This window comes from Myxocyprinus asiaticus, chromosome 9 (genome assembly GCF_019703515.2).
Source record: "Myxocyprinus asiaticus isolate MX2 ecotype Aquarium Trade chromosome 9, UBuf_Myxa_2, whole genome shotgun sequence".
NCBI lineage: Eukaryota > Metazoa > Chordata > Actinopteri > Cypriniformes > Catostomidae > Myxocyprinus > Myxocyprinus asiaticus.
The window spans coordinates 23,334,320-23,361,623 of NC_059352.1; the positions used below are offsets into that span (position 1 = coordinate 23,334,320).

Consider the following 27,304-nt stretch of genomic DNA (forward strand, 5'->3'; position numbering starts at 1 on the left):
CACAGAGGATACTGAGGACCAGTTGGTCTCCATATAAACCTTGATTTCAGCCTTTAACATTTGTTGGAATTCAGGATTTTGCAAAAGGGATACATTAAAGCGCCAACTATATGATTTCCTTTTCTCCATATGTGGCAACACCTCTAAACTCACCAGGGCGTGATCTGCGAGACTAAAATGTTTCCAATTGAGCAATCAACAACAGATGAAATGAGGGACTTAGATATATATATATATATATATATATATATATATATATATATATATATATATATATATATATACACACATATATATATATATATATATATATATATATATATATACACACTATATATATATATATATATATATATATATATATATATATATATATATATACATATTCTAGAATAAATCTTATGGACTGATGAAAAAAATGAATAGTCCCTACCGGATGGGTTCAAAAGTCTCCAAATATCTGTAAGACCAAGATTTTTACACATCCTGTGAAGCGTTAGTGTTGCTCTAGGGGGCTTGCACACTTTTAATTAAAGATTAAAGTCTCCTCCCAATATTATATCATGCAGCGGCTTGCAACATCCCTTCAAGATCTATAAAAAAGCCCTGATCATCAACATTAGGTGCGTAAATATTAGCCAAAATAAGAATTTGTCCCTGAATTTCTGCTAAAACAATAATGACTCTTCCTAATTTATCTTTAATCTATTTGAGACATTTGAATTGTAGATGCTTACTTATCAGTGTAATGACTCCCCTGATCTTACTTGTGCCAGCACTAAAGAAAACATGTCCACCCCATATCTTCCCAAATTTTTCAGCTTCCTGAGGGGAAATATGCATTAACACTATATCATATTTCTTATGCTTTAGAAGAGAAATAACCTTCCTTCTTTTTATGTGGTGCCCCAACCCATTCACATTCCACATGGAGAGAGACAAACCTCTCATATTATCATTTGACATTTTGACATATTAGAAAAAATTTATTGTTTGTCAAAAACAAAATTATAAAGACCACATTCCAACATTAGAGAAACAATCAAACCCCGAACTTCCCCCAGAATCAAACAAACAGAAAAAAGAAAATGTGCGCATTAACCCCACGCACGACAGTGCCAACTGGCGTCCATCCCTCTAAACTCAAACTGTCCATGTATGCCTACGAGAGCCCCTGCAACAAATTTGCCTTCGGATTGCTCAAGTCCGATGTTTCTATATACATTTTGTGAGACAGAATTACACAGCAAAAGATAATCTATAAAACAAACTCCAGCCAGTAGGCGGAATAAAAACAAAGAACATGTAGCTTCATCCACATAACTGTCCCGAAGGTGTGTTACTTCACAAAACAAACTCCAGCCGCTAGGCATAACCAGCACAAAAAAAAAAAAAAAAAAAAAAGGTGCTCAGTTTCCTCGGACAGTCAAACGAATGTTCAGTGAGCCGGCCCATTTGGCTGCTACATGAGTGCAACAAATTACCTAATCACTCCAATGTCTTGCAAGAAATACTCCACAAAACAAACTCCAGCCAATAGGAGGCATAAGCACAAAGAACGTGCAGATCCATCCACAGAACTGTCCCGAAGAAGTGTTACTCCACAAAACAAACGGCAACAAATTCCGCTAGGCAGAACCAGCACAAAAAGAAACAAAAAAGATGCTCAGTTTCCTCGAACAGTGACTGTTCAGCGAGTCAGTCCACTCAGCTGCAACGTGAGTACCACAAAATAACTTACTCACTCCATTGACTTTATGAAGGACATCGCTTGCTGGGGACATGTGAATTTTTTATGGCCATCCTTGGCATCTATTCTCAATTTGGCCGGGAACATCAGTGCAGAAGTGACCTAAGAGTTGTGTAAGAGTGATGTAAGAGTTTCTTTCATTCCTTGAATCGATCATGTTTCTCTCTTGTCGAATTTGCAAAGTCTAGGAACAAGAAAATGCTGTGGTTCTTCCAAAAAAGCCTTCCTTTACACCTCGCCTCGCATAACATAAGATCTTTATTGGATGATCTCAGAAATTTGGCCAGAATTGATTGGGGCCTGTCTCCCTCAGCGGATCGCCGAGCCAGAACCCTGTGAGCTTGCTCGATTTCCAGTTTATGGCCTGTTATGTCAAGCAGATATGGAAAGAGCCCGTCCAGGAATTTCACCATATCCTAACCCTCTTCGGCCTCAGGAATTCAGATGATTCGGGCGTTATTCCACCGGCTGTGGTTCTCCATGTCCTCCAGCTTCTCCCAGACACGCTCCAAATCCACCTTGATCGCTAGTGGATTAGCAGATAATTCCCTCTCTGATGGCTCCTGATAATCGATCTGTTTCTCGACATCCCCCACTCTTGTAACCACCTCAGTGAATTTCGTCTCCATGGCAGTGATCAGTCGATGTATTACAGCAAGATTCTCCAAATCAGCAACGACCTTCATCAGCATTGCCAACATGTTCAACATTTCTCGCCGAATTTCCCTCGTTTCTCTGACCAAATCAACTCCTGGGCTGGGGGCCTGCTCAGGGGTGTCAGCTTGAGCACATAAGTGTCTTTTAATGTCTCCAGAGCCCGACGATTTTGAATTCTTTGACATATTGTCCTGCTAGAACAGTTATGGAACAGAGTGTATCAGATCTCACTGGTTTATGTCATTAATAGTGTTAAAACTAGCAAAGTGCGCAGAGCTCACCGTTCACACGTCTGAACCTCGCATGGTGTAACATGACTCCACCAAACTTGGACTCTTGTAGCCTTTGTCTGGCCCTCCCCATAACAGAAAGGAAATACTAAGAACATGTAATATAGGCTACCAATTTAAAAAACGATTGGCAGACTAACTAGCTTTAAACACATCGAATCAGCACTATCCAACATCGGTCGACCTCTAATTTGTATTTTTTATATAATGGTACATAAACCAATTTTAATGTGGAAAACATGTCTTGAGTATTTTAAACTTGCATATAGCCTACACTGTTTTACTGACAATGTTAAGGCCATGTTGAATGTGTGCCCCTGCCTGTTTAAGTAAGAGTTTGTGATACATGATTTATTTTGAGATTGTGTGGGTTTGTTTTGGTATGGGGATACGGTAGTAATTTTATTTGTTCAGGTCTTGAAAAAGGTCTTAAAAAGTCTTAAATTTGATTTTAAAAACTCTGCAGCAGCCCTGTAGAACAAAACATGTCAGATGGATTGAATAAATTTTACATTTGGTGTTTAAGGTGTTATCTTCCTTTTCCTCATTTGTCTTTGTCTTTTTATTTGTTTTTTATTCAGAATCCTCCTACAGAATCGCCTAAGGACGAACTCAGAAAGGCACTGGAGGGGGCGGAGCATGAGGTGGATAGGCGGAGCGCTATACAGAGTCTCAGCCAATAAGCTCTCTCGCACTCATACCACCTGCTCACCTAATAGTAGATCAGGTAACTAACTTGCAGAGATTACTACCTGTTCAGAGATAAATTACATAAATGCTCCATTCATATGTAAATGTATTTAATATTTTTACATGAAAATGTGCCACTGTTTTAATTGTATAGCAGGTATTAAGGTGTATTGTTTTTGAGGGTCAGTATATATTGGTTGTATAAGAGTACACAGTGAAGATTATCAACCCATCCAGAGAGATAGGTGGCTATGGGTCGCCTTCTGAAATAATAAAGATATCATCTGTCACTGGCCACTGGTTGAGAGAGAGACAAACACAGAAAGAGAGAGATGGTGAATGCCCTAGATTAAAGTCTAAAGCCCCAGTCAGAACTGAAATTAAAGATCAGCTCCTGCCCTGTTATGAGAGTTCAACACAAACACACACTGTCTATTTATGATCTCGCCAACAAACTGTAGTCTCACCACACACAGGTCTGGTACAGCTAACACACACACAGTCAATTTCTCACTCACTTGTTCATACTGACTTCACAATAACATCCCACATATCCAGCCAGCCATTTCTCACATGCACCCAGATCTTAAATTCCTCCTCTGCCCTCATCGCTCTGTCACTCAGTGCTATACTTTACATAAAGTACAGAGTGTCTGGACCTACTTCTGTCTCATGTTACCATTTGCCCATGGGTGATGGACCTTGACATACAGTATAAATAAATATCATGATATCTTGTCATAGTTCTACTTACTGGCCTGAGACACTACCACTGAATGTGATGACCTGCAATTACTATACATGCTATTAAGATAGCTTGTTATGAATAGATATACTTTTACACAAGTTTGAATGAGGCAAGTGGTAAAAACAAGCATCTACCTACATCTAAGTTAAAGAAAGGATTCATAAAAACATAATATAGTGGTTTACACTTTGAACTTCAAGTGTAATGATTTTGTTCATTGTTTGTAGCTCTTCATATTGTGTAAATCAAAAGTTTTTAATGCTTCCTTATAATGGTGTATAATGTGTCTTACCCACAAGTTTTTGTCTCTCTCTATACTACAGGAGAATGGTATAGTCCGGATGTTTCCTCTACTAGTAGTCTGGGAAAAACGTCTGCCACACGTTACGTAGCCAGGTTAGTATTGTTTTGGAATTCAATGGTAATGCCACAGCATTACTACACTTTTCCTTACCTGGCGTAACTCAACAAGCAATAAAAGCTATCTCTTCCATGTTAGTACGAGTTTCTATCTTATATCCAGCCTTGACAACAATTTATTCTTGTTTTCTATCTTTGGACCCACTTTATATTAGGTGTCTTTAACTATTATGAACTTAAGCATTTGATACAATGTTCTTATTACATACATACCCCTAACCCTACCCCAACCCTTACCATAAACTCTAACCCCAATTTAAACCCTAACCCTACCCCTAAGCCTACCCGTACCTCAACCTCAGTAGCAGAAAATGTGAATTTTGTGAGAATTTTGAAAAACAACATGTAGTAACACACTAAGTACATTGTATGGTATGTATTTTTATGTTAGTACATAGTAGTTAAAGACACATTATATTAGTGTTGGGCTTGAGTCCACCTTAGTCGAGTCAGAGTCAAGTCCAAGTCTTTAAACAGTCGAGTCCGAGTTGAGTCCAAGTCCAGAAGGCGGCGAGTTGGACTCAAGACCGAGTCCATAACAGGCAGAGTCCGAGTCGAGTCCGAGTCTGAGTGAATCTGTTCATGAATCTGAATTAAATTTGTAACCGTAAACTCAACATTAATATTTTAAGCTTATTTTAAACTTCACAGCTAAGAAAAACAGTTTGTCAATATAAATGTAACAAAAACACCTCTGTTGCCTTTCATATATATAGTTTATGATTAGTTTCCTGCTGAACAAACTTCAAAGTGATTTCAGAAAGAAAGCATTTGCTTTAGGTGTATGAAGACAAAACTGTCCTTCAACACAATTCTTATTGCGTTCTGTTGACATTTCAATTATTTGTTGCTTTTCCCCTCCACTCAAACATAGACTAAAGAAAGTGAATGCTGCATTAGTCATTATAACTAGAGTTATTATGTTTTTAATTTTAATTTAGTTTTTATAGTTTCATTTTCAATTTGTCAATTCAAAGAAATAATAGTCTATACTGAGATTTCTTTCTGAATCTTTTCTCTATCTGCCGACTGATTTGGGAAAATACATACTGTACAAATGAGTCAACACAATAGTAATTAGCACTCGCTGAGAAGTTACATCTCACGATTTTACTGCAAGTGCTACATCAAAAACACTTGAAAAGCCCACTGATAATATTAGGGCCACGTTGTCAAAGACGTGATCTAGTTAATTTGCAGGAAACCGCACAATGCAGGGCAGTTCTGCGTGCTGCTCGTGTACCTACATCCCCGATGCATCCGTGTGCGTCTCGCAGCAGCTGCTGCAGAAGATAAAAAAATTTAAAATAATTAAAATTTGCTTGAGCGGAAGCCGCGTTGGTCTGCAATCAGTCTGAAATCTTTAAATACCAAGCAAAGAAAATTTAATTGAGCTCTTCTTTAACCACAAAACAGAGAATAATAATTTTGAGTCATAAATTTAACAGAATTGTCCATCTGAGAAGTGTCAGATGTATAGGCTAAAAAAAGATGCCCAGTGGTTTACAATAAAAATTTAAGAAAAATTTAAAATAAAAACGTCATAACCAACTAAATTCACCTCGTATTTTAGCTTCATATACAAACTCTGTCATCAAGTAATACATTTATTTTATAGCCAATAATTAAATTATAAACAAAACATTTCACTGCCCAAAATATCCTAATATTTTATTGTGCATGGTTGAATTTTGTGAATGATGGACAAATGCTGTTAAAGAATGTATTTTAAGCAGCTCGTCAATGTTTTGAAAATAGTCAATCAATAATAAATATGTGCTGTTTATCTGTTTAGAGTTGCTGTCTGCTTTAGCAATAATACTTTATTCCTTCGAATATTTAAAACATTACACAGTTAATTCATCAAGCTATTATGGACCAGTTCAAGCTGACAAAACTGCGTGGACCACAAGAGACTACAGAAGCCTACATGTGTAGATGCATTACACCTAAAAAAACTTAATATCCAATATTAATACTATTTTTATGTATTTCTATTTCGATATGCTGTTTTTAGTAAACTGAGAGAGACATGATGTGGGTGACTTGACTCATGAAGTTCTTGATTTTAAGTTTTTAACCATGATGAAACAGCAATCCGAGCACCGTCTTGGCTGCACAAATGCCACATGCAATTTTACCAGTTGTCAGGTCCCGTGTTGTGTGAAGCTGCCTTGTTTAGTTTCTATTACACTGGATACATACCCGTCTTTATGATTTCGTCATGCCAGCTGCCTCGGTAGTCAGTGTTATACAGTAGTCTCTGTAGTAACATTCAAGCGTATTGGTAGACTGATGAGTGTGCCTGTGCACGTGCGTATGTGTGTGTGTGTGTGTGCGCGTGTGTTTGCTTAAACACAGTGAAACAACTCTGGCGACATCTACGATTTCAGGGGCTATTACAGTTGCATGCAGACAGAGATGCGTTCATTAATTTCTGTTTTGTTTTTTTTATTTTTTTCATTGCATCACAAATGTCATATGACTTGGCTGGACTCTGCAAAAAATCCAGAGTCCCAAAGGCTCGAGTCTGAGTCCAAACTCGAGTTCCCCAACTCTCCCTTATATAAAGTGGGACCTTTTTTTATTTGTCTTTGTGCATATCAGTCGTGCTGTACAGAGGAGTATAGCTATAATCCGACAGGCCCGACAGAAGAAACAGACGGCCAAGCAGTACTGCATGTACTATAACCGGTTCGGCAAGTGTAACCATGGCGATGCCTGCCCCTACATCCATGATCCTGATAAGGTGGCCATCTGCACCAGGTATGGCTTATCTGTGCAAACTCACATCATCCAAAATCCAAAATGTCTAATGAATCATAAGATGGGTTCACATTAAACTTTTATTTGGTGTTTGAAAGTTATGTGCAGAGATCTGCAAAGCATTTCTAAGGGTGATCTTTTTCATATAGATAACCTTGATTGGTTGTATCCAACATTGAACTCTTGATTGGTTGGCAGGTTTCTCCGAGGCACATGTAAACAGACAGATGGAACCTGCTCTTTCTCTCATAAAGTAGTTAAAGAGAAGGTAAGTCAGCCATCACTACTTGATCTAAGGCAGTGTTTAACAACCGTTTGTGTCTTGTGCACCCCCACAACCCAGTCGGTAAGGCTCAAGTACCTTTTCATCTGAAACGTGTTCCTTTTAACTCATATTAAACTGGATTGCCTTGAAAAGGAACTGAATGTGTATTCACTACGAGAAAAAAATAAGACTTTTTTATTAATTATTATAATAATTCAAGTTTAAAGTTTCTGTTTCATATGTTTAAGGAAGCAAAATAAAAGCCTTTCCAAGTACGCCCCTGGGGTACGCCTATTCCTGGTTGGGAATCACTGATCTATGGCTTTGCAATTACAAGTTGTAGTGTAATGTTTTTTTTTGTTTTTTTTTTTACATTCTGATACTAATTACGGGTGTAAATTGCCAGTTTCATCACGATGCGATCTTATATTAATTATCTTAGCCAGCGATCCGATGTTTGCAATGCCTCAATATCTGCCGCAATTTCGATTTGATTTGAATTGCGGTATTATGTGCTATATTTTACACAATCAATTACATTTATTATCTCACAAATGCAACCAAAATGTAATTTGAATATTTTATTGAGCTCTATGAAAAGTGCAAATCCAGTATCCAGATTGGGTCATCCACAACAAAATAAGGTACTTAAGTTGTTGAAAAAAAATTATACAGAAAAATAAATAATACAAAAAATAAAGTCACATACATGTGATCATAAATCGTTTGATGACAGCTCATTGCCTTGTGGAATGAGGTAAACACTGCAATGACAGTTTCATCTCTACAACAATCGAGAAAGTCTTTCAATCCAAAATACTTGCATACCCACGACAGGAGAGTATGTGCTATACGTGTTTTTTTTTTTTCTTGGCTACAACTACCACAGTTGGATTGAATAATTCTGTTACAGTTTACTATGATATGAATTGTTGTTGGGGTAGGGCCAGTGTATTCTCTTTCCCGCGTCAGTGTTGTTCAGAATATCAGGGATGTTTAGCTGTTTGAATTGGTTGAATAGTCCTTTAAAACAGAACATTCTCATGTAGAATTCAAATGTGTTGCATCCCGTACGACACTGAGGGAAGCCCGATTTAATCGCGTATTTGAGCCGCTCAGCTATCCTGTAACCAGAGCTCACAGCCCTGTTGATGGGTGAGCATGGATAGAGCACAGCGCAACTTCAGGCTTCAATCACTCCGTGCACATCTGTGCGGTCACATGAGAAGCATATTTAAAGCAAGATGAATATGATAAGGTGTACGGACGTGGCTGGCAAGAGAATTTCAAAATAAAGGTGCATTTTAAAAATATATATAAATTGATGTTTATGCGTTGAATCAGTGACATTTTATCGTTGGTGATTTGATCGATGCTTCGATCCAGAGTGATGGATCGTTACAACCCTAATGCTAACTGAACCTGACTGATCATTCATATTTAGATTTATTATCAAAGGCATAAGAATCTTAACATCATTCATGATTGGCTATATGTGGTGGTATTAGGTTATTGTCAGTGCTTGCTAGCCTGTGGGGTGATAATTAAAGATGGCATGGCTGGTCCCTCTCTCAGGTTATGATATGGTGTGTTATAGTCTCAATATCTGTGAGACATTCCCAGTAGATTCCAAAGTTACATACTTTGAAATCTTGCCCAGGCATGGGAAACCATTGCCGTCATGGAGACAGGTGGAGATGGGATCAGTATTAAGCCAACATGTGATCATATACTAGTCTAGATTCTCCAAAAGTGAACATAATGATATCCTTACTTAATTACCCCTCTCAGACAGCACATGTGCATGGTCATATCTTTCATGGCTGTGGCTCTTCGGTGTTAATCAGTCTCATTGAATGTATGCTGCGGATGCTTCTTGCTAATTTAATATGGTCATTGCATGTAGTTTTAAATGTGCTATAGAAATAAACGTGCATTGTATTGCCTTATCAATCCAATACTTTATTCCAAGACTAATGGTTTGTATGGTTAAAAACCATTACATCTCTCTGCTTGAGCTGACCAATATAGATTTAGATCAATGAGAAATTATATAGGGTGTTTTAAATATGTTTTTTTTGTTTTGCTTGCCTATACAACGGTGGCCTTGGACTTTATACTGATGCCTTATTGGTGTGGATACAGTGTCATACAAAAGCAAAAGTTATTTTGCCAATACCATTGCAGAAATCCTGTACCCTATTTGCAAGCACATTTGTTAACAATAATTAATTTATTCTGCACCCGAAAGAAGCGGTCTCATTATATGGAGGTTGCCAAGATAAAGTTATGTGATCTCAATATGACTGCCACCATGAGAGGGGACCACCCCTTTGTAAATAACTTTTTCTATGCCTCTCACGTGAGTGTATCATTTTAAACATATTGCAGTTAATGTAACACTCGTTTATTTTATTTTATTTTTGTCCAGACCGATTTGACATTTTATATATATATATATATATATATATATATATATATATATAAAGAATGCAATTCACACAAAACAGTTACTGTCATTGCAAATTACAAATTCAATTTTGGAGTTCAGTGTCATGTTGATATTTTTTTTCTGGGGGTTAAAGTGAAAATGTCTAAGTGATGCAACCGTTCGAAGGCAGTAAAAAAAAAAAAAAAGGAAAAAAAAGCGTAAATTCTTGAAAAACATTTTTTGTCATAAATAATTATAATTATTTCTTCAGAAAATAAGCTGTGAAAATTTTTATTTTACAATATTATTAATATTTAAAAAAAATCTTCTGTCCACCAAATCAAATTCAGGTGGTTTAACCAACATGAAGGTAGCCATTTGGTTGTCATGGGTTCATATTAATCGGAAGGCTGCAGCTTCATTAGGCTGAATACTGTATCTCGGCTGCCACGTCATCAAGCACCGTCAAAGGCTGTCTCAATTGTGAGGACCCTTGGAAGGCAGCCTCATTTCACAGCCTTTGTTTGCTATGTTTTGGAGGATGCATCAAGTGCATCCTTCGTGGACTTCAATCACCCACAATCCCTTGCACATGTCCTAAATTATTTAAAACATTGTGGAAAAAGAGTTGCGTGACCGCGGAGGTAAAAACCTTTATGACGCAGCCATGTGCAGTTTTTTTTTTCTCTTCAAGTTTTATTTGCATTTGCAGCAATGATAATATGTAGAAAAATAAAAAGGGCAGGTAGTTTAGACAATTCAACAAATGAGAAGATACAAAGCACAAAAAAAGAAAGATGTTGTCAATAATCAGCAGAGGCAGGACTCAAACCCAGAGTAAAGAAACCCAAAAAGGATTTATTGAACCAAAAAGGCAAAAACCAAACATAAACAACCCCATAGGGGAAAACACTGTCCAGCATAGGGAATCCTGTGAAGCTGTACCGGGGCAGGCAAACAGAAACCAGGATCGACCGGAACCGACAGAAGAGACTAGAAACAGGACCGACATGAGACACGAAACAAGACGAACTGGCACTGGACAGCACACACGAGGAGACTAAAATAGGAGAGAAATCAAACAGGTTAAATGCAGGGCAGGTGAGACAGATTAACTAATAATGGGTAAACAAGGAGGCGGGTATGAGACTGAGAGACACATGTCAATACAGAAACAAAACAAAACCACGTGCTCTCACAAGACACAGAAACCCGAATGACATGAGCGCACATCGCCAAGACAATAAGGCAACATACGCTCATGCCAACCGACATGATGAGAGAATGCGTAGCAATGCCAAACAAAGCAGTGCCACGCATTCCCACACTAAACAAAGCCTGAGTGTACACCACGAGGCAAACATCACGTGATACATGCAACAGGCAGCAAAACGAGACAGGAAACCTGTGCGAGAGTTCGGCCACACACAAACCTGGCATCTCATACCGAAGTGAAAGAACCTCAGCACAACGTGAAGACAGCTCGCGACCCAGGCGTGCAACGCAAAGCGAGCACAACGCACATCCATGAGAGACAGACATAAACGATTGACGTGAGTGCATGCAAGATGACATAAACGCAATGCATTCACGCCAATAAAAGACATGGGGCATGAGTGTCCGAATCCTGACACCAACCGAAACCGAACCAGACAGGGAAGTCAGGATCCGGACACCATGCCCCGAACATGAAACATGAGACCAACAGAAGAGTGCACGGCAGGGAAATATCAACCGAAACAGTGCGCTCACACAAAGACAGAAAACGAAACACAAGACGATGATGTCACAGTCCTGTCGCACAAAAACCCAGACTGACAGAGTGACAGGTCTGTGATAGAAATAAAAGGACAATTACATGAATTTGAAAAGCTTTAAAAGTTGTATCGTATTTACAAGTCTAAGGTTCCGTATTTTCATATTTGAAAGAGTTTTAATATAAATTCTAGGATTTGAGTTGCAAAATGTAGTACATAAAGTTTTTTTTGAGTGACTCTAGCTTTGTGAATAAACTTTTTTGCTAAAACGATTTAGAGATTAAGGACATATTTCTCGTTTTCTGATATATATATATGGGTTTTCTAAGCAAAGTAAAATATCACATGGTTCTACACTTCTTGGCCAAAATAAAAAGTTGCTTACTCTAATATTTCGTTGGACCACCTTTAGCTTTGATTGCAGCACGCATTCGTCGTGGCATTGTTTCGACAAGCTTATGCAACGTCACAACATATTTCTGTCCAGAGTTGCATTCATTTTTGGCCGAGATCTTGTATTGATGATGGGACAGTCGAACCACTCCGTAAAGTTTTCTCCAGTACACACCAAAGACTTTCAAGGGGGTTAAGGTCAGGACTGTGTGGTGGCCAATTCATGTGTAAAAATTATTCCACATGCTCCCTGAACCACTCTTTTCACAATTTGAGCTTGATGAATCTTGGCATTGTTGTCCTAGAATATGCCCATGCCGCCAGGGAAGGAAAAATGCATTTATGGGATAACCTGGTCACTCAGTAAATTCAGGTAGTCAGATGACTTCATTTTATTGCTGCATAATTATGCTGAGCCTAGACCTGACCAATTGAAGAAACTCCAGATCATAACACTGCCTCCAGAGGCTTGTACAGTGGGCACTATGCATGACGGGTGCATCGCTTCATGCGCTTCCCTTCTTACCCTGACGCACCCATCGCTTTGGAATAGGGTAAATCTGGACTCATCAAACAACTTGACCTTTTTCCATTGCTCCACAGTCCAATCTTTATGCTCCCTAGCAAATTGAAGTCGTTTTTTCCGGTGAGCCTCACTAACAAGTAGCTTTCTTGTGGCCACACAGCTGTTTAGTCCCAATCCTGTAAATTCTCATCACATTGTGCATGTGGAAATGCTCTTACTTTCACTATTAAACATAGCCATGCGTTCTACTGTCGATTTTTTTACAATGTGTCTTCAAGCATTTTAGTGATCTCCGATCACGTTCATTCAAGATTTTTTTTCCGACCACATTTCTTCCGTGAAGCTGACGGTTCACCACTATCCTTCCAGGTTTTAATAATGCGTTGGACAGTTCTTATCCCAATTCCAGTGATTTCAGCAATCTTTTTAGTTGTTTCCTTTGCTTGATGCTGGCCAAAATTTGCCTCTTCTGAAACACAGTAACATCTTTTCCATGACCACAGGATACATCTTTCGACATGTTTAAGAAATGAGAAGGTACACACTGCATCAGTTAGGGTTAAAAGAATTGTTGCCAGCTGAAACATATTAATCACTGCAATAATGATCCAATCATAGGCTCTTAAGTATCTGCTTATTTAAATCCAAATGCCAGGCAGCGTACGCATATGGTTTGGCATGCACACTTACTAGACCGTCTCATTATAGCGCTGAATGCTGAGGAGCCTAGCCCACAGCCTCAGAAGGACTTGTCTAGGAAGGACACAGCCTAACTTGGCTGCAGCCTTCTGATTGAGAAGCACCCCATAATACAGAGAAAAGCCCTTTATGTAAAGACTGTATGTAAAGTTTTTTTTTTAAATAGATCATTTTTTTTAAAAGCATTTTTTAGGTTAAATAGAGTAACCCTAAGAAACATCTTTTTTATCTTAATATTTTTTCAACGTTTTAGTTTTTTTATTTTATTTTTTTATTAATAATGATAAACTTGCATACACTCACATGGATTCAAGGTGCAAGGAAGGCATTTTAATATATTTTCAATTGATGGCTACACCAATTTACATTTTTCACAAGTCATTAAATACATTTTTTGTTGAAAATGCAATATACACTTGCAGCCAAAAGTTTAGAATAATATACAGATTTTGCTCTTTTGGAAAGAAATTGGTACTTTTATTATCCAAAGTGGCATTCAACTGATCACAATGTATAGTCAGGACGTTAATAATGTGACAAATTACTATTACAATTTGAAAAAAAAAAAAAATTCAGAACTTCTTAAACTACTCAAAGAGTTCTCATCAAAAATCCTCCACGTGCAGCAATGACAGCTTTGCAGATCCTTGGCATTCTAGCTGTCAGTTTGTCCAGATACTCAGTTGACATTTCACCCCACACTTCCTGTAGCACTTGCCATAGATGTGGTTGTCTTGTCGGGCACTTCTCACGCACCTTACAGTCTAGCTGATCCCACAAAAGCTCAATGGGGTTAAGATCCATAACACTCTTTTCCAATTATCTGTTGCCCACTGACTGTTTCTTTGCCCACTCTAACCTTTTCTTTTTGTTTTTCTGTTTCAAAAGTGGCTTTTTCTTTGCAATTCTTCCCAAAAGGCCTGCACACCTGAGTCTTCTCTTTACTATTGTACATTAAACTGGTGTTGAGCAGGTAGAATTCAATGAAACTGTCAGTTGAGGACATGTGAGGCGTCTATTTCTCAAACTAGAGACTCTGATGTACTTATCCTCTTGTTTAGTTGTAAATATGGCCTTCACATCTCTTTCTGTCCTTGTTAGAGCCAGTTGTCCTTTGTCTTTGAAGACTGTAGTGTACACCTTTGTATGAAATCTTCAGTTTTTTGGCAATTTCAAGCATTGTATAGCCTTCATTCCTCGAAACAATGATTGACTGATGAGTTTCTAGAGAAAGCTGTTGCGTTTTTGCCATTTTTTACCTAATATTGACCTTAAGACATGGCAGTCTATTACATACTGTGGCAACTAAAAAAAATTAAAAAAAAAAAAACACAAAGACAATATTAAGCTTCATTTAACAAGCCAAATAGCTTTCAACTGTGTTTGTTATAATGGCAAGCGATTGTCTAGTACCAAATTAGCAATTTAGAATGATTACTCAAGGATAAGAGCCCTGTCCCAAATGGCGCACTTTATGTGGACTTGCGGTCTCGTGGCCTTCAGTTGCACGTGCTTGTGAAGTCTACGGGTCCGTAGTGTGTCCCATTTGTGATTTTAGTGCTTGCGAGGGTTCTCACGAGTGCCCCCTTTGCGCCCTCGGTGCGGTCTTCGTCCAAGCCCGCACTGCTCCGGGCTCACGGCAGTCCACTACCCAATAGTCCTTGCGACAGACCAATCAGAAGGACTCCAGTTTCTGAGCTAGAGGAAAAAACATGGCGGACAAGGCGATGTTCAATTGAGGATTAAAAATTTATTTTAATAATCGCTTTTTCCTGATTGTCAACGGTGGATCACTTGCTTATCGTGGGTATATAGAATCACTTTTAAGTCTGATGTGTAGAACTTGTTCAAAACTTTGTTTTATTTAATTTTCCAGAGATATGGAATTACTCCTATTCAATTTATTGTTATTGTTGTTTCAAAGAGGATTTTAGAATTATTGTGAGTCTCTAAAATATCAAGACAGGAAAGAATAATTTAATGCACATGACTGTAGCTTGTAAGATTGCTTACATTTATTGATATAGCAACATTCGGTCTAACAGTGCTATTTATACCTGCAGAAGTGTGGCTGTGTGTATTTTATAACTATTTTTGTGAATATATGGTGGTATGTTCTTTCTATACATTTTACTGTATTCTAAGCTGTAACCATCCATGTGTCTGAATAATGTATATTTGTTCTCTAAAGATATAAAACAATGGGGTTTTGTTGCTGTAGTCATATGTGCACTTTGTTTTTCAGAGATTCTTTATTATCTAATGCTTTATTGTCAGTGTGTTGCTTGAAATTATTTAATAAAAACAAATATTCAATAGTTAAAGTGTGTTCCTTTACCCTATCTATCAATGCCATGACTTTTTTAAATAATAATTTGTAAAACTGCATGTAAATTAAAACATAATGTAAAAATGCGTCATCTGATTGAAGTCTTGAAGTCTGTCCCAAATGCACACTTTTACCAATCATGCCCCCTCCTGGACTTGCTGACTAGTGCCCCATCGGTCTGCACTCTCTTACGTCATCAGAGTCTGCACTCAGAGGAAGACCACAAGGGTGGAGGGTACCATTTGGGACAGGGCCAAGAAGGTGTCGGAGTGATGGCTGCTGGAAATGGGGTCTGTCTAGATTTGATCAAAAATGACTTTTTTCAAATAGTGATGGTGCTGTTTTTACATCAGTATTGTCCTGACTATACTTTGTGATCAATTAAATACCACCTTGGTGAATAAAAGTACCAATTTCCTTCTGAAACAGCAAAATCTGTACATTATTCCAAACTTTTGGCCGCCAATGTATGTTTTTCACAAATGCATGAAACCAACATGGACACATATATTACATTTCTAAGAACTTGATGCATTTGTTTTAAACTAGATTAAAAAAAAAAAAAAAAAAAAAAAAACTTCTTGAGTCATTTTTATCATCTTGGACAACCTTATTTGTTGAGAGCTCTTCATTTATTTAGACATATAACTTTTATAAACTTAACTTTTAAGAGGAAGAGAAAAACATTACTTGGTGTGCATTTACAACCTCTTTAAAGTTTATATCAAAAGTTTGCATATATTTTTACTCTGCAAATCATAAAGCCTTTATAGTATAACATAGAAGTAACAGAGAAATAATATAATATTTTGAAAGAATTAACAGGTGAGCAATAATGAAAGCCAGATTGGCAAATGGAGAGGCATTTAAATGACAAGAGTAGTGATAGCATTCCTAATGGTGTATAACTTTTCCACACATTTCCTTCTCGCACTGACGATGAACACCTGTCTGTTTTGTTTGCTGTAAAAAACCTCTCTCCTGTGAGTGTTCACTTTCTGTAAAACACACACACACACATACACTCTCTCTTCTCCACACCATTCCTTCCTCTCCTCAAATTCTAACACTTGTTTAGACTTTTGCTTGTGTTCTGTCCAATGTCCTACACAACCCCCACCAACCCACATACAAACACCAAATCACTGCACCTGTGACAGTCATCAGCCTCTACTCCTCCAGTACACCAAGAGGCCAGCTGTTCATCTGTCTTAAAGGAGCAGAATCACCTCATTGCAGCACAAGCCCACCTGCTAGTCTTACCCCCCCCACCCCCCCCCCCCCCCACACACACACACACACACACACACACTCCTGTCTCACAGCCTTGGGGCTCAATTTAACCCCACACCCTGTGTCAACCATGAGCCATGAAGCATGGCTTGAGTTCACGCCTGCAATTGAAAACGATCCAGTGCCCCAACCCCTTCCCTCCAAATAACTGAGAAACAAGACCAAACCCCTTCACCCCACTCATGGCTAGCGTCCATTCCCCTCCCCTGCACATAAACACATCATGCAGGCAGTACAACGCCCCACTTGGGTCAATATTTCTGTTGCAGTTAATTAAGCAGAAGTGATATGACTCCCATGGAAATGAGATTCCACTTAAGAGGGCAGCGGTTTCCCCTCCCCACAAACTTCATCCTCTACTTTAAGGGAGGAGAGCGCTCAGTCATGTTCAGATTATTCATACATGCAGATCATATTCATGAGAAGTCAGTAAAGACTATGTGCAAATCTGTGTCATTGACACATGCACATAATTACTGATTAGACAATGTGTGATAAATTCATGTTTTGACTGGGGCTTCATAAGTGGTGTGTCTTTGAAGCCATATGTGTACAACTCACTTATGTTCTACGTCACTTGATATTTACGCACATTATGTCTGTTAGAAAGTGCATTTAAAGGCAAATCTGAATTGCTTCTGGTTTCCTCTTTTCGTTCATTGGTTCTTTGGTGTGTCCAACTAACAGTACTTTTGTTTAAGTACTGGAAATTGATTTCATGTATGGGGTTATTTGTAGTTTTAAAAAGTATAATTTGTTTGATTTATTTAAAATTGTTTGCATAGAACTTTGAGGTCATTTTCAAGCTCTAAATCACTGTTTCTTTCTTCTTAGATGCCTGTGTGCTCGTACTTCCTGAAGGGGATCTGTAATAACAGTAGCTGTCCCTACAGCCACGTCTATGTGTCTCGCAAAGCCGCTGTGTGCAAAGACTTTGTCCGAGGATATTGTCCTCAGGGAGATAAGGTAAGACATTTGGACACTTTGCATTTATTTATTTACATTTCAGGGACAATACACATTAATTAACAACATATTATGTGAATGTGTCAGATTTAGCCAAAATGGCTCATTTTTATTTGCCATCCCTGGGCAGGTTGATGTTATGATAAATCACACAATACAATTTTAATTGAGAGAAGTTAGACTAAACCAAAACATAATCTATGCACACTATGTACATAATCTTAAAAAAATAAATAAAAGCAAATCACATTAATCTCAGTACATATTAATTAAACATATGTAACCTTTATTGTAACTTTGAAAATATGTGTAAATATGTAACTTATATTGCACGTTCTGTATTCAGTGTAGGAAATAAACTTATATATACAGGTGCATCTCAATAAATTAGAATGTCGTGGAAAAGTTCATTTATTTCAGTATTTCAACTCAAATTGTGAAACTCGTGTATTAAATAAATTCAGTGCACACAGACTGAAGTAGTTTAAGTCTTTGGTTCTTTTAATTGTGATGATTTTGGCTCACATTTAACAAAAACCCACCAATTCACTATCTCAAAAAATTAGAATACATCATAAGACCAATAAAAAAAATATTTTTAGTGAATTGTTGGCCTTCTGGAAAGTATGTTCATTTACTGTATATGTACTCAATACTTGGTAGGGGCTCCTTTTGCTTTAATTACTGCCTCAATTCGGCGTGGCATGGAGGTGATCAGTTTGTGGCACTGCTGAGGTGGTATGGAAGCCCAGGTTTCTTTGACAGTGGCCTTCAGCTCATCTGCATTTTTTGGTCTCTTGTTTCTCATTTTCCTCTTGACAATACCCCATAGATTCTCTATGGGGTTCAGGTCTGGTGAGTTTGCTGGCCAGTCAAGCACACCAACACCATGGTCATTTAACCAACTTTTGGTGCTTTTGGCAGTGTGGGCAGGTGCCAAATCCTGTTGGAAAATGAAATCAGCATCTTTAAAAAGCTGGTCAGCAGAAGGAAGCATGAAGTGCTCCAAAATGTCTTGGTAAACGGGTGCAGTGACTTTGGTTTTTAAAAAACACAATGGACCAACACCAGCAGATGACATTGCAACCCAAATCATCACAGACTGTGGAAACTTAACACTGGACTTCAAGCAACTTGGGCTATGAGCTTCTCCACCCTTCCTCCAGACTCTAGGACCTTGGTTTCCAAATGAAATACAAAACTTGCTCTCATCTGAAAAGAGGACTTTGGACCACTGGGCAACAGTCCAGTTCTTCTTCTCCTTAGCCCAGGTAAGACGCCTCTGACATTGTCTGTGGTTGAGGTGTGGCTTAACAAGAGGAATACGACAACTGTAGCCAAATTCCTTGACACGTCTGTGTTTGGTGGCTCTTGATGCCTTGACCCCAGCCTCAGTCCATTCCTTGTGAAGTTCACCCAAATTCTTGAATCAATTTTGCTTGACAATCGTCATAAGGCTGCGGTTCTCTTGGTTGGTTGTGCATCTTTTTCTTCCACACTTTTTCCTTCCATTCAACTTTCTATTAACATGCTTGGATACAGCACTCTGCGAACAGCCAGCTTCTTTGGCAATGAATGTTTGTGGCTTACCCTCCTTGTGAAGGGTGTCAATGATTGTCTTCTGGACAACTGTCAGATCAGCAGTCTTCCCCATGATTGTGTAGCCTAGTGAACCAAACTGAGAGACCATTTTGAAGGCTCAGGAAACCTTTGCAGGTGTTTTGAGTTGATTAGCTGATTGGCATGTCACCATATTCTAATTTTTTGAGATGAGTGAATTGGTGGGTTTTTGTTAAATGTGAGCCAAAATCATCACAGTTAAAAGAACCAAAGACTTAAACTAGTTCAGTCTGTGTGCATTGAATTTATTTAATACACAAGTTTCACAATTTGAGTTGAATTACTGAAATAAATTAACTTTTCCACGACATTCTAATTTATTGAGATGCACCTGTATATATATATATATATATATATATATATATATATATATATATATATATATATATATATATATATATATATATGAAATAATTAGCTTTATATGTGAACTAAACTTCGACCAAAAAGTATTGTTATTGTTTTATCTTTGTATTGACATTGTACCTGGTCTTAGGTAAGTGGACGTGTCTGTGATTGTAGGTCTCTGTCCACTTTACATTAACCATATTGTTTTTTTGAATCATATTTAAGCTACCCCCTTTTTTTATGTAATAGGTTTCCTGTGCTACTTTTAGAAAATACTGGAAACATTCCCTTCCTGATTCCTGATTTTGTGAATCAGTTAATACTGTCCATTTCAGTGAATCAATTCAAAACTCTAATTTAACAAATTGTTTGCGTCATCACTCAAATGTTCAAAGAAGTCCCAGCTTGGCACTTATTTTGTATTTTATTTTTATTTTTATATATACACTATATTGCCAAAAGTATTCGCTCATCTGCCTTTAGAACTTAATGAACATATGAACTTAAGTGACATCCCATTCTTAATCCATAGGGTTTAATATGACGTCAGCCCACCCTTTGCAGCTATAACAGCTTCAACTCTTCTGGAAAGGCTTTCCATAAGGTTTAGGAGTGTGTTTATGGGAATTTTTGACCATTCTTCCAGAAGCGCATTTGTGAGGTCAGACACTGATGTTGGACGAGAAGGCCTGGCTCGCAGTCTTCGCTCTAATTCATCCCAAAGGTGCTCTATCGGGTTGAGGTCAGGACTCTGTGCAGGCCAGTCAAGTTCTTCCACACCAAACTTGCTCATCCATGTCTTTATGGACCTTGCTTTGTGCACTGGTGCGCAGTCATGTTGGAACAGGAAGGGGCCATCCCCAAACTGTTCCCACAAAGTTGGGAGCATGGAATTATCCAAAATCTCTTGGTATGCTGAAGCATTCAGAGTTCCTTTCACTGGAACTAAGGGGCCAAGCCCAGCTCCTGAAAAACAACCCCACACCATAATCCCCCTTCCACCAAACTTCACAGTTGGCACAATGCAGTCAGACAAGTACCATTCTCCTGGCAACCGCCAAACCCAGACTCGTCCATCAGATTGCCAGATGGAGAAGTGTGATTCGTCACTCCAGAGAACGCGTCTCCACTGCTCTAGAGTCCAGTGGCGGCGTGCTTTACACCACTGCATCCGACGCTTTGCATTGCACTTGGTGATGTATGGCTTGGATGCAGCTGCTCGGCCATGGAAACCCATTCCATGAAGCTCTATACGCACTGTTCTTGAGCTAATCTGAAGGCCACATGAACTTTGGAGGTCTGTAGCGATTGACTCTGCAGAAAGTTGGCGACCTCTGCGGACTATGCGCCTCAGCATCCGCTGACCCCGCTCTGTCATTTTACGTGGCCTACCACTTCGTGGCTGAGTTGCTGTCATTCCCAATCGCTTCCACTTTGTTATAATACCACTGATAGTTGACTGTGGAATATTTAGTAGCGAGGAAATTTCACGACTGGACTTGTTGCACAGGTGGCATCCTATCACAGTACCACGCTGGAATTCACTGAGCTCCTGAGAGCGGCCCATTCTTTCACAAATGTTTGTAGAAGCAGTCTGCATGCCTAGGTGCTTCATTTTATACACCTGTGGCCATGGAAGTGATTGGAACACCTGAATTCAATTATTTGGATGGGTGAGCAAATACTTTTGGCAATGTAGTGTATGTTGTTGCATATACAGTAAATGAAAAATATTTAATATTCTTTTTGTGTTCATTCAGTTAAAAACAGTGTGTAAAATACATATATATATTTTTTAAACCTGATTGGAAAAACAAAATAACCCCTTTAAGCCATTTCAAAGTAAATACATAAATATTAATGATGCAGTGGTATCAAATTTAGATTCAGATTATTTAGAACAACATCTGCTAATGCCTATAATTTGGTGGTTCTGCTTTTTTATGGTACTTTGTTTTAAATCACTGATAATAAATTGCACAACTTAATTTTTTTTTTTTTTTTTTTAATAATAACTATGTTCTCTGTCTCTACACATTTTCCATGTTTTAGAGAAACTGATCTCAGTTATAAACACAACACTGAAACAAAAAGGACATTATTCTTAACTAGCATTTACTGAATTCTGAATGTGAGGATCACATTAAATCGGTTAGTTGTTTTTTTTTTTTATGTTCTTAAAGCTGAAGTATGTAATTTCTGTGCCACCAAACGGAACTGCAAAAATAAACTTTGTTCTCAAAACAGCTTTCTAAATAAGCGGGATTTTACAACTACCGTTGGTAAAAAATAAAGATATAGTCCCTTCCCAACTCACGCCATTGGTTGAGTAACGTTGTTGGGATGAGTCTTAAGTGGGTCGCTTAAAAAAAAAAAAATCATTTTTCATTCTGTGGTGCTCAAAAAAAGAAATTTTCATAGAGCCACAGAAACACAGTGCTTACAGTTTTCAAGAAAATTAACCTATTAGTTGTCTATGCATATTACAGGTGCATCTCAATAAATTAGAATGTCATGGAAAAGTTCATTTATTTCAGTAATTCAACTCATATTGTGAAACTCGTGTATTAAATAAATTCAATGCATACAGACTGAAGTAGTTTAAGTCTTTGGTTCTTTTAATTGTGATGATTTAGGCTCACATTTAACAAAAACCCACCAATTCACTATCTCAAAAAATTAGAATACATCATAAGACCAATAAAAAAAACATTTTTAGTGAATTGTTGGCCTTCTGGAAAGTATGTTCATTTACTGTAATGTACTCAATACTTGGTAGGGGCTCCTTTTGCTTTAATTACTGCCTCAATTCGGCGTGGCATGGAGGTGATCAGTTTGTGGCACTGCTGAGGTGGTATGGAAGCCCAGGTTTCTTTGACAGTGGCCTTCAGCTCATCTGCATTTTTTGGTCTCTTGTTTCTCATTTTCCTCTTGACAATACCCCACAGATTCTCTATGGGGTTCAGGTCTGGTGAGTTTGCTGGCCAGTCAAGCACACCAACACCATGGTCATTTAACCAACTTTTGGTGCTTTTGGCAGTGTGGGCAAGTGCCAAATCCTGCTGGAAAATGAAATCAGCATCTTTAAAAAGCTGGTCAGCAGAAGGAAGCATGAAGTGCTCCAAAATTTCTTGGTAAACGGGTGCAGTGACTTTGGTTTTCAAAAAACACAATGGACCTACACCAGCAGATGACATTGCACCCCAAATCATCACAGACTGTGGAAACTTAACACTGGACTTCAAGCAACTTGTGCTATGAGCTTCTGCACCCTTCCTCCAGACTCTAGGACCTTGGTTTCCAAATGAAATACAAAACTTGCTCTCATCTGATAAGAGGACTTTGGACCACTGGGCAACAGTCCAGTTCTTCTTCTCCTTAGCCCAGGTAAGACGTCTCTGACGTTGTCTGTGGTTCAGGAGTGGCTTAACAAGAGGAATACGACAACTGTAGCCAAATTCCTTGACACGTCTATGTGTGGTGGCTCTTGATGCCTTGACCCCAGCCTCAGTCCATTCCTTGTGAAGTTCACCCAAATTCTTGAATCGATTTTGCTTGACAATCCTCATAAGGCTGTGGTTCTCTCGGTTGGTTGTGCATCTTTTTCTTCCACACTTTTTTCCTTCCACTCAACTTTCTGTTAACATGCTTGGATACAGCACTCTGTGAACAGCCAGCTTCTTTGGCAATGAATGTTTGTGGCTTACCCTCCTTGTGAAGGGTGTCAGTGATTGTTTTCTGGACAACTGTCAGATCAGCAGTCTTCCCCATGATTGTGTAGCCTAGTGAACCAAACTGAGAGACCATTTTGAAGGCTCAGGAAACTTTTGCAAGTGTTTTGAGTTGATTAGCTGATTGGCATGTCACCATATTCTAATTTTTTGAGATAGTGAATTGGTGGGTTTTTGTTAAATGTGAGCCAAAATCATCACAATTAAAAGAACCAAAGACTTAAACTACTTCAGTCTGTATGCATTGAATTTATTTAATACACGAGTTTCACAATTTGAGTTGAATTACTGAAATAAATGAACTTATCCACGACATTCTAATTTATTGAGATGCACCTGTAAGCTGTGATAGGAGAAAGTATTTTAACAAGTTATATACTTCAGCTTTAACTCACATTAACTGAATTTAGAATGATTAAGCTTGTACCTTTTTAGCTGAATTATCCTGCTTTAACTTTAAAAAACATAACAGTTCTTGCTATGGTGAGGTTTATGTTGAGTAATCAAATTAGTTGTGTTAAAGGGGTCATGAAATGCTCTTTTTTAATACGTATATAGTTTTATTATCTTCCCTGAGGTCCACTGAAAATGTTACTTTTTTTTTTTTTCATTTTTCCGATGCGGTTTTCCAGACCCTTTTAATTGACTGGAAATAATCGGCCCTCATCATCAGCTGTTTTTAAACAATTGCATGATGTCTGATAATGCAGATAAACGCTTTTATTGACAAAAACCGATGATTGGCATATATATCAGTGCATCGTTAATAAATGTCAAGATGTAAATTGAATATACTATGTGTGTGCTTGTGAAGAGTGCACACAATGCATGCATGAGTGACAGAGCTGCACTGCAGATCAGAAGAACAGCCACAATCTTCATGACACGCGCTTCACAAGCTTTTCTTTCATTTGTTCCTCAAAATGTAATCCAATATGTTACTTTAACAAGAGTGCATTGTTGTTACTAAACAACATTACTAAACAAGTGTTTTGGCCAATCCAAGACCCGTCACCGCTAAAGTGTTAATTTCCCACCCTTCTCATATTATGTTGTAAACACTTATTTTGACTGCAAATCTCAAAGGATAAAGGTAAATGGTGCTGTTTGGGAGAGAGAACAACCGTGACCAGTCTTTGGCACAAAACTCATGTTGTTCACCAACACTTTAGGTCATCACAATAAACAAAATGTATCTTCTCTCTGCTACTTCAACACAGATAAAGGCCTCATTATTTTAATGTACATGTAGTTTGATGTTCATAACATTTGTTAAATGACAGTGCTTTGATGTCGATGAGAGTTTTATGGGTCTTCATGAATTCATGTTATTTATTGGTAAACACTTTATGCAAGACTTATAAATAGAGCTCTTAAAAGTTGACTATGTTCCTGATATTAATCTGAACCTTCGTCAGGGTGCTAATGACATATGCATTCAGTTTCCTCCATGTTTGTGAGTGAGTGACATATTGAGTGCAGTAACAGGAGATGACCATATGACCCACATTCACCAAGTGTCCTCGTATGTCCTTAATCCTGTAGGTTCTAACTCATCCATGACCTCTATCCTCACCCCAGCTGTATCCCACACAGACACACATGCTCCTGTTGTTCCCTGTCACACCTGCCCCTTAGTCTCATAGAGTCATACACAAGCATACAAACCTATGCAATGCATTTGACAGGTGTAGCCTCTTTCATGTTATATCATAAATTATTATTCTCATCCAATTTGAATACATCTTCATTGTTTTCAACAGTTGGCAGCACTCTTGCTATTTCCAGGTTTTGATGCCAAGTTTACTCAACGTGATGTCTTGTTGTCATGCTCTTGGTTAGATTTCAGCAGTGTTAGCCTAATACGTAGTGGCATTGTTTGACAGATTTTAATAGACAAAACATTTGAGATGATAACATAATTCATAAATGCCAGGACATTTTTTTTACATTGGCCCCAAAAGTATTTGGATGCTTTATCCACGCTTAAAAGTGTATGTAATTTCATGAGATATCAAATATCAAACCAAGTCTAGCATTGGGAACCAAAAACCATTTTATTTATTTATTTATTTATTTATTTTTTAAATACTTGAACGGTGTGATTTTCAGAACTTTCAGGTTCGTTAACAGTTTCTGAACATGCAATTGTCCTGCCAGTGCAGACAGAACATCATACTAAAATACTCTGACAGTGTAATCTGCAGCGCAATTCAGTGGCAGCGCTGCCTCTCTACTGAATCTACAGTGTGAAACATGCAGCGCGAACACTTTATTCCAATTCCTGAGCGAATGACGCTAATTATCTGGTTATTTTTACCCACATCTTGCAAAATACAGTACAGCTGACTTGTGGAGTCCGATTCTCAAATGAATGACTCTTATAAGCCAGTTCCTTTTAGTGAATCAAAAACATACAGCATGACCAGTGTTATCCAACTGCCGAGTGAATGGCTCTTATGAGCCGCACCTTTGAATAAAATACAGAGCGAATGATTTTTATGAGGCAGTTCTTTTTTATTGAATCAAAAACACAGCTAACCAGTATAGTCTGATTCCCAAACAAATGTCTCTTGTAAGCCAGTTCTTTTTATTGAATCAAAAACATACAGCTGGCCAGTGTAGTCTGATTCCCAAACAAATTACTCTTGTAAGCCAGTTCTTTTTAGTGAATCAAAAACATACAGCTGACCAGTGTAGTCTGATTCCCAAGTGAATGGCTCTTGTAAGCCATTTCTTTTTAATGAATCAGAAACACACAGCTGTCCAGTATAGTTGGATTCCCAAACAAATTACTCTTGTAAGCTAGTTCTTTTTAGTGAATCAAAAACATACAACTGACCGGTCTAGTCTGATTCTCAAATGATGGAATCTTGTAAGCCAGTTCTTTTTATTGAATTAAAAACATACATCGTGACCAGTGTAGTGCGGTTCCCGAATGAATGACTCTTATGAGCCAGTTCATTTTAGTGTATCAAAAACATATAGTTGACCAGTGTAGTGCGGAATCTACAGCTCGCAAAATACAGTACAGCTGACCTGTGTAGTCTGATTCCCGAATGAATGATTTTTATGAGGCAGTCCTTTTTAGTAAATCAAATATACAGCTGACCAGCGTAGTCTGATTCCCTATCGAATGACTCTTGTAAGCCAGTTCTTTTTATTGAATCAAAAACACACAGCGTGTCCAGTGTAGTGCGTTTCCCGAACAAATAACTCTTATGAGCCAGTTCTTTTTATTGAATCAAAAACATACAGTGTGACCAGTGTAGTCTGATTCCAAAATGAATGTCTCATATGAGCTGGATATTTTTAGTGAATTAAAAACACTTAGGCATATACATCAGTTGGAGGGGTTACTAAATTAATCTCACTGACCTGCAAGTAATGACTTTAGTCATGCCCATGCTATGCGACTAAAATTTATATATTTGGCAACTGGCTGGTAAATGTTTACATTTCACTCACCAGTAATTGTGTAGTATAGTGGTGGAGTGTTCAGCAGCGAGATCCTTTCACTGCGTTTTGAGAGTAAAGTTCCAAAAGTTCCATTGAATGTGTGTCCAAAGACGAGATCCGTGCGACCCATTTGTCATTGAATGTCTCTTTTAATACTCTTTTTGTT

General features: G+C 38.1%; 1 protein-coding gene across 1 annotated transcript in view; it reads left to right on the forward strand.

Moving 5' to 3' along the window:
- LOC127445870 (zinc finger CCCH domain-containing protein 3-like) overlaps positions 1 to 27,304 on the forward strand; it is a 181,927-nt gene that overhangs the window by 139,428 nt on the left and 15,195 nt on the right. Inside the window, exons 5-9 of the mRNA XM_051706308.1 lie at positions 3,279 to 3,424; positions 4,459 to 4,531; positions 7,163 to 7,321; positions 7,520 to 7,589; positions 17,849 to 17,980. Coding sequence (XP_051562268.1) covers positions 3,279 to 3,424; positions 4,459 to 4,531; positions 7,163 to 7,321; positions 7,520 to 7,589; positions 17,849 to 17,980 — 580 coding nt within the window. The remainder of the gene's footprint in view (positions 1 to 3,278; positions 3,425 to 4,458; positions 4,532 to 7,162; positions 7,322 to 7,519; positions 7,590 to 17,848; positions 17,981 to 27,304) is intronic.